Source organism: Lipotes vexillifer, unplaced genomic scaffold (assembly GCF_000442215.2).
Source record: "Lipotes vexillifer unplaced genomic scaffold, Lipotes_vexillifer_v1.1 scaffold100, whole genome shotgun sequence".
Lineage (NCBI taxonomy): Eukaryota > Metazoa > Chordata > Mammalia > Artiodactyla > Lipotidae > Lipotes > Lipotes vexillifer.
In genome coordinates, this window is record NW_006774075.1 from 1,883,295 (window position 1) to 1,891,364 (window position 8,070).

An 8,070-nucleotide genomic window follows, 5' to 3' on the forward strand; every position below is an offset into this window, starting at 1 on the left:
GCTGAAGATGAATGTACATGGTGCTGGGCTGCTGACGTAGAAAGATGATAGGTGTTGAAATGACATACATCAAGTCTGATTTCTCCCAGGCATCATGCCCTAATGTGAGTCAGCCAAAACACTGATGCTTACTTTTGTTTTCTTTTATACATTTGAGTATACAAAGAGCAGAACATATAAATGATAATCCACATGTAGGTAATTCAGCACCAACCTCTTTAAAAATATATATGAAATTAATCTTTTGTAGCATCATAATGACCCATCCCAGAAGTAGGAATGAAAGGGTGTTCCTCCTTAGAGTCAACTAGGGTAGAAAGCTTTGTGCCCATTTTAAATCCAAACATTCTTGCTGCGTGAGAGCAATGGAATACAGGGAGACCTATAGTTTCTAAATTATGTCTTTTCCCATCCAGTTAACCACGAATGGATTAAAATACAATTTCATGTATTATTTTACCTTCCTTTCCTAAATGATCTATTGGTACAATTTTAAAGATGTTGGAAAACAGGCTGAACAGATTGAAATCGTAACTACAGACTGTAGATTACAGACTACAGACTGTAATCAGACTGAACATTCTCTACAAGTAGCTTCTTGAAATTTAAAAAGCAGACAGTTTTTTGATTTTTTTTTCTGGCTGCTAGTCACTTTTTCCGGAAAGTAAAGTACAACTTTTTTAGCTAATTAAAGGTTACTAGTTTAGCTAAACATCTTTAGTGAATTGAAATGCACTGGATTGAAGTGACAAGCATATACGGAATGGTCAAGGCCAAAAAAAAAAAAAAAGCAGAATGTTTAGTAACTGTTCCAAGTGTTCAATTTAGATTTCAGAAAGCTGAATTATTTAGATGGACTGTCCACCCCTACCCCGCCCAGACTCCGTGCATAACATCTCACTTTCCACTTCATTTTGTGTACAAGTTCATGGCCCTTCATTTCTAAAACTACTTAACAGCAACTGGTCCCTTGGGCTTTGTGGGACCGCTGGAAAACAAATGTCCTAGATTTTAGTTACAGATTGGCACTGCTCCTTCAATGCTTTGAAACCCGATCTATGTTTCTTTACGTACGGATGTGAGTCTGCAGGTGTTGGAAAAGTTCATAAAGGTAAAAAGCAGATACTTAAAACAAGCAACTTCCAGATAGTCACTTCCTTAAGCACAGGAGTGAAATTTAGAGAGCTGATGTGTTCTCCTTGCTTAGAAGTTTACAAAGAAAAAGGGGATGAGGTGGGCTGGGAGGATCAGTTCATTCTTTCAACAGTGTATTAAATGTTTTTATTACTACGTACATCTCCAGCCCAGAGGAGTCAACTTTAAAAGTCATAAGACTTGCCCTGCAGTAGAGCACATATGGAAAACCCAGCTTAGTAACTCATTGGTCAGTCAGCGAATCAGAAAGAATGTCCTGCCGGCTTAGCCCTGTGTGAGACCCTGGGGGAAGAGCAGAGCTAATGGAAGATCAGCAGGGGCCCTGCCCGCAGGGAGCTTTCAACACAGCTGGGGAGATGAAACTAACATCCGTGAAACGGCACCAACCAATATGGCCAGGGTCTACAGCAAAGTGCCACTTGTGTGGAATCAGCTGGGAGGGCTGCAAGAGGTGTGGAGGGGAGATCAGGAACGGCTCCCAGGAAAAGACAGAACTTAATCTGGACTCTGAAGGAAAAGGCGGATTCCAGGAGATCGTGGGCAGAAGAAACCATATCCTGGGCAAGGGAAAGGATGTAAGGGAAAGGCCCAGTAATGGGGTGAATTGGGTGTGCACAGGGGCGCCCTGAGAGCCCAGTGTTGTGGGCACATTCAGGGAAATGAGCTGGAGAGCTGGGGGGAGGCGGGCCCCATAGGCTTGACTGTGGGATGGGAACCCACGCTGGATGGGCTTACATCTCCTCTAATGCATCAGATGCGCTCTGGGCCCAAACAAAGGACTCCTTTGTTCCCTCTGTGTGTGCCCCCTGCATGTCACACAGACAAGGAGGTGCCTCTTGCACACATATGGGTGATACACAGCATATGGTTGTATGTGCAAATGTGCAAGCACACACACACAGTTATGTGCACACATGAATAGAAGTCCATGTACCCAAGGGCCCACATGCACAAAGATATGCAAATACATATGCACAATACCTGCATATTTACATCTGTTTTCAGACCAAGGACCCACAGCCAACTGGTCAGATGAAAGTTGACATCTGGACGAACTCAACCAGTCACACGGGCTTTGCTTTAGGCGCATAATCTGCCCAGAGCCTTTGCTCAAAAACAAAGCCCTTCATTCCTCACTTCTGGGAACTGGATTTGTCTTGCCACAGCTGTTCTCCAGACACCCACAGTTGTCTTCCTAGCAGACCCTGTCTAGCCACCCAAACTGCCAAGGCTACTCAGGAGCCCCTGGAAAAGACTGAGGCTTACTTCATTAGCGGAGGGAGGGAACAATGCTATTGTTGTGAACGATGACGATGATGATGATAGCAACGCCAACCAGACCTTGAACATTTACCATGGATAACGGGCCGGATGACTTGCAAGCAAGCACTAACCCACTACATGCGGCAATCTTATGAAGTTTGTATAATCCCCATTTTTAAGGATGAGAAAAGTGAGGCTCGAAAAAGGCTAAGTAATACTAACAAGTGGTGGCCTTGAGATTTGCACTCGAGTCTATTGTGACTCAAAGCCCATTGTCTTCGCCTCTACAAGAACGTGGGGATTTGGCATCTAGGCTGAATCTGAAAAAACAATCAAGACTTTTATAGCAAGGAAAGCAAACATGGAGGAATAATGCCAATAAGAGTCTGATGTTGTCCAGGATCGGCTGTGCTGCTCCAGATGTTTAGACTCCCATTTCCACTCCCTCATCTCCTTACTCTACAAGCTGTAACTTAGGCAGGACTTTTGACTGGTAGCATTCCAGAATCAAGTGCTTACTGAGCCTATTGACAGACACCTTTGCCTCTGTCAGGGTCTGATGTGAATGATTATCTCCTTAGATGTTGTATCGGTTACACACCCTGGAGGTATTGCCACCCTGCCTAATACCCCTACTCAAAGCCCTCTAACTTCCCCAATTGTCTTTTTACCACAGATAAGCTGACTATGGAGATGGGACATGTTATCCTACTCAAACACAAAGTTTCTAGCGTGCAAATGGGACTGGTTCCTGGTTAATAAATTGCTCCTGCCAAGACAACGACGATGTTCACATTTTCATAAGCACGGGCAATATTCTTCCAGTTTTCTAAATTTGCTAAGTGTGTATGCTTGCTTTATTTGATATGCCAATTCAAATCAATTAGTTTAATTTTTTTCTCCAGAAAGCTATTAAAGAACCCAGAGAGCTTAGCTTAAACCACAGATTAATCCAACATAAAAAAAAAAAAAAAAGCTATTTGCATCCAAATTAAAGGAACCACAAAAATGTCTCTATTCTACTTCATCCTAATGTTGATCCTCCATGCAACAAACATTCTTCAATGAGTCAGGTAAGCCTCAGTTCCCAAATCTGTACAATGGGGACTCACAGATTACGGTGAAGTATAAAGAAGAGAAGGCTCACTAAGCACTCAGCCCAGGGCCTGGCACAGAGTAGGTATATGATACAGGTTCCATTCCTTCCCACCTCGTCCAGCACTCCCAGCTCAGAGCGCTCCTGTCACATGCAGTCATGTGGACCATAACGGCAATTCGGGAGGATGGAGAAGATAAGAAAGCCAAGTGTATGAGTGATCACAATGGGCTGGTGTCTGATCAACAATACGGAAACCGCTCGGGCAATCCGACAATGAGTTTCCTTCAGAAGCTATCACAATATGTAGAAAACAGTCAAGAAAGAGAGAGGCACTGGGAAGTGACCCTCACTCTACACATTAAATAGGGCTTACAACACTTTTCACAAGACTTACAGGTGAGTCAGGTCACGAAGGCCACGGAAGGCGTTTCTTGAAATGGTTTCTATTTTGTTCCCTTCGATGAACCTAAGGAGAACAGCCATATAATTAAACTGAATTTTCTCTGCTTAATATCTCGAAAAAAACGATACTGGGATGCTTTCAGAATGAAATCTAAAAGCATTTATAAATTTCAGAAATTCATCTCCAAAGGCTCGGTCAGCTATACCAGATTCCAAGTGGGAGCTGGGTGCGTGTGCAAGAGTGCCTCCACACAAGTGTGCTTTTTGCACTCCTTCCAGAAGCAGCCTGGAAGTCTTCAAAGTCAGAATTGGCAGCATGGGTAAAAACACCTTGGGGGGAAAAAGAGAAGAAAGCCCTACACAAAGGCAAGATATTCTCAAATTCCGCAAGACTGGAACACTCCCAGACATCTTCCCCCCTCCGACCTTCTTACATTTCACAGTGCCTGGCTATTAATACTTCTGTTAACATCATTGCCCCTTGGGGGGAGCCCATTGTTTTACCTCTTCATATTAAAGTCTTTGCCCAGGGAGAATTCCATTAAGCTTGGCTTCTGGCAAGCTTGAGTTCATCATGTCCTACACAGTGTCATCTCTGAACAAGTGGGTGACAAGGCAAGGATATTCTCAAGATCTCTAGGCTACTTGGAAATAGAAAGTATAAGGAAGGTGAGAATGGGCCAGACTTCCTTCTCTGTGCTAGGATGTCTTAGGGCTTGCACACAGGACCTTGCAGTAATAACTCCAGCCATGCTTTACAATGGGAAGTGAATGCACTAGGGCTATTCCCTAGGGCCGCAGAGAACTAAATTTTCTTTTACAGCATCACATTTCTTCAAATGTAAGAAAGTCTGATGAGATGGTCCAAGGGAGACTTTGCAACATGGTGTTTTTCGTTAGTGAAACAGTTCTTGATTCGTACACTGAGAATGATCTGGTGCCTGGTTTTGTTTTTTTTTTTTAATCAGGGGTCTATTCAGTAATAGACTTCAGTATAAGCTGAGAAGCAAACTTCCTCCTCAGTAACCTTGACAGAAAGATGTACTGCTTGAAAGAGAGAATGGATGGTTCTTTGTTCACCACCTCCATCAGCTGTTGATGTGCTTTGATACAACCTAGTTGGCCTAGCACTTCAGCCTAACCACTCTTCCCAGGTTACCCAGACTATCAAGTTTTCTGAGAGTACCCGTATGATGTATCCTCTGAAGAAAGAATTTCTCCAGAGACATCTTTCCTGAGGACAGGAAATCAGCAGAGAGCTTTCTTAGACCCAGGATGTATTTAGAATTCAAACATCTACCTGTTAACCTCAGATAAGAAAGCAGAGACATGGATTTAAAAAAATCCCCCTGAATGCTAAGTAAGGAAATCCCATCTGATAGCAGGATTAATATTATTACAAAGTGACAGAAGACAAGGGTGGAAGAACTTAAGGGGAAAAAAGACGACCTGAAAGTGTGAAGAGGCAGAAATCAGAGCCAGGCATTGCCGGGGGGAAAAAAAACGCACAACTGAAAAGGGGAAAATAACCTTTATTTTAAAGGAGAAAAAACAAAATTAGACCCTCAGCTGCAGCTCACAGGAGACACTGCAAACGGGATATAGGACAGGTAAACTAAAAACATAAAGCTGTATCCCCAAATAGGGAGACTTTCTTAAAAATATGTATCATGTATCAGCTTTATTTCTGGCTGATCAGCAAATCCATGTCTAGCTTTGAGAGGTAAAAATATCCAATATAATTTCCAATTGTGCTTATGACATGACAAATTAAATGTCAGCAGAGAATGAATGAATATCTTTCCTTCTTTGTTTCCTTTCCCCGTCTTTGTCTCTAACCTCCTCCTGTCTCAGCATGTTTATACACAAGTAAACTATGAAAGGTCAGCGCTGAAAACAGAATGGGGTTTTCTGAATTTTCTCCACCCTTAAGCTCTCTAAGAGATGCTGTTCCAGCTTGGAAAGCAATACAGCCATTCCACTGACATACCAAACGCTCAGCAAATAGACAAAGCACAAAACTTACAGGTATTCAAGATGAAAAAGTCCAGCAAAAGCATCATCCCGGATGACTGTGAATGAGTTAGAATTCAGCAAACTGAAAATAAGAGACATTAGGTTTCAATGCAGAAGTGTAAAATTTGAGTCACAGAGCGAAGCCATTTCTGTTTCCTTTGTTATGTTCTGATCTGCGGGCAAACATGGGCTCTTCTCAGTGTAAAACTGGCCCATTTGGTGTGTGACCTGACTCAGACACTGATGGACAATGGCAAGTGGATTCCCTTTGGCCAGAGTTTCTGGTCACCCCCATTATTTCACATTTCTTCCCTACGGGTCTCAGTAAATATGACCTGAGAGCTCCTATTTCCATAATAACATTCAGAGGTTAAAAATGGAGGTTCTCTTTTAAAGTGAGGTGTTTGGGAAATGGTACGTTTAGGTGAAATTCAGGTCATAATTCAATGTAATCATGGCCCCAGTTGCTAGATATGGGCGATGGCATCTACAGTAAAGTCCCTGACAGGAATAAAGATACAGATGTAGAGAATGGACTTGAGGACACGGGGAAGGGAAAGGGTAAGCTGGGAAGAAGTGAGAGAGTGGCATGGACATACATACACTACCAAATGGAAAACAGACAGCTAGTGGGAAACAGCCGAATAGCACAGGGAGATCAGCTCGGTGCTTTGTGTCCACCTAGAGGGGTGGGATAGGGAGGGTGGGAGGGAGATGCAAGAGGGAGGGGATATGGGGATATATGTATACATATAGCTGATTCACTTTGTTATAAAGCAGAAACTAACACAACAATGTAAAGCAATTATACCCCAATAAAGATGTTAAAATAAATAAATAAATAAAGTCCTTGAGGAAAACATGTGCTGAAAGAAGGGAAGGACACTGCGCACTGGGGACTCAGCTCAGTGGGGACACAACGGGGCAAGCAAACACTAAGAGCCAGCCACAGTCTACTTGTGGAGCTTGGGTATCTTGGGAAGGACTGATACCCAAGAGACAGAGACGGCTCTTCCCAGGACCGCACCTCCAGGACCGCCATTTCCAGAGAGGACTTCCCATACTCACAGCAGCTGCAGGGAAGGCAGATGAGAAAACATTCGGTCCTTGATTTCCGAGAACGTTCCATTTACCAGGCTCCTACGGGCAAGAGAGGAACAAAACAAGGACTAGGTTGCTTTGAGGAAGTGCCGGGCAAGATGGACGAGAGGCCTTACCCTCTACCTGTGCTTTAAAGTCCTCCACTCAGGAATGAGGCTTCAAATGGCTGGCCAGGGTCTTCTCAGGGGTAAGAACAAGATGAGTCCAGCCACTTTCCAATGAACTGGATCAGTAGGAAAACTGGACTGAATAATAGAAACTGTGTTACTATCAGTCTAGCTCCTTGCATAGGCATCATCTCAGCCGGTTTATATCAATAACCCCTCACTTCCTTTTCTTAACTACAGGAGGCCCTAGCTGAAGCTGGATAATTCCTTCACCTCTGCCCATGATTCTGTTTGTGTAGACACAGCTTTAGTGTTGGCCAACGAAACTCAAGGGTAGGATTAAGCGTTCCCCTTGGGAGCACATCTCTGAAAGTCACTCAGAGCACTTCTGATTAAATGCACCTTCACGGTGCCTTGGGAAACAGCCCAGAGACACCTGAACCTGAATGTGTGGTGGGAGGCCACGCCATCTGCCAGAGTTAACGGCCAGTCAGAACACGGAACCTGACTATTTTAGCCACCAGGGCCCCTATCCTTTCTGGCCGTGGTAGGACCTCAATACATCATTTCAGAATTATTTCAGTTAATATGCAGATCCGTTAAGCAGCTGCTGGTCTAAGGGATTTAACCAGGGGAATTCTCATTTCTGGAATGCTCCACGTCACCCGACTTAGCAATATTAGGCGTCAAACAGGCCCTCTGTTTCTGCTCAGCCAGACTCTCCTGACTTCCTATAAATGCAGACAGGAAGCCCTTCCCTCCTGGGTCCAGGCCCCAGCGCCTTGCCTGAGGTGGAGACGCGGAAGAGCACAAGACGCACAAGAGCAAGTGAGAGCAATGCCCTGCCCCCCCATGGGAATCCCTGCCTCTACGACGGAGTGGGCATCACCCAGCACCTTGGCCTGGATGTGGGAGTCATTTCAGCAG

The 8,070-nt window shown here is 44.1% G+C and overlaps 1 protein-coding gene across 1 annotated transcript in view; it reads right to left on the reverse strand.

The window, feature by feature from the left end:
- The window catches only part of LGI2 (leucine rich repeat LGI family member 2), a 29,102-nt gene that overhangs the window by 19,768 nt on the left and 1,264 nt on the right, over positions 1 to 8,070 (reverse strand). Inside the window, exons 2-4 of the mRNA XM_007448800.1 lie at positions 7,004 to 7,075; positions 5,946 to 6,017; positions 3,912 to 3,983 (exon numbers count right to left, since the gene is read on the reverse strand). Coding sequence (XP_007448862.1) covers positions 3,912 to 3,983; positions 5,946 to 6,017; positions 7,004 to 7,075 — 216 coding nt within the window. The remainder of the gene's footprint in view (positions 1 to 3,911; positions 3,984 to 5,945; positions 6,018 to 7,003; positions 7,076 to 8,070) is intronic.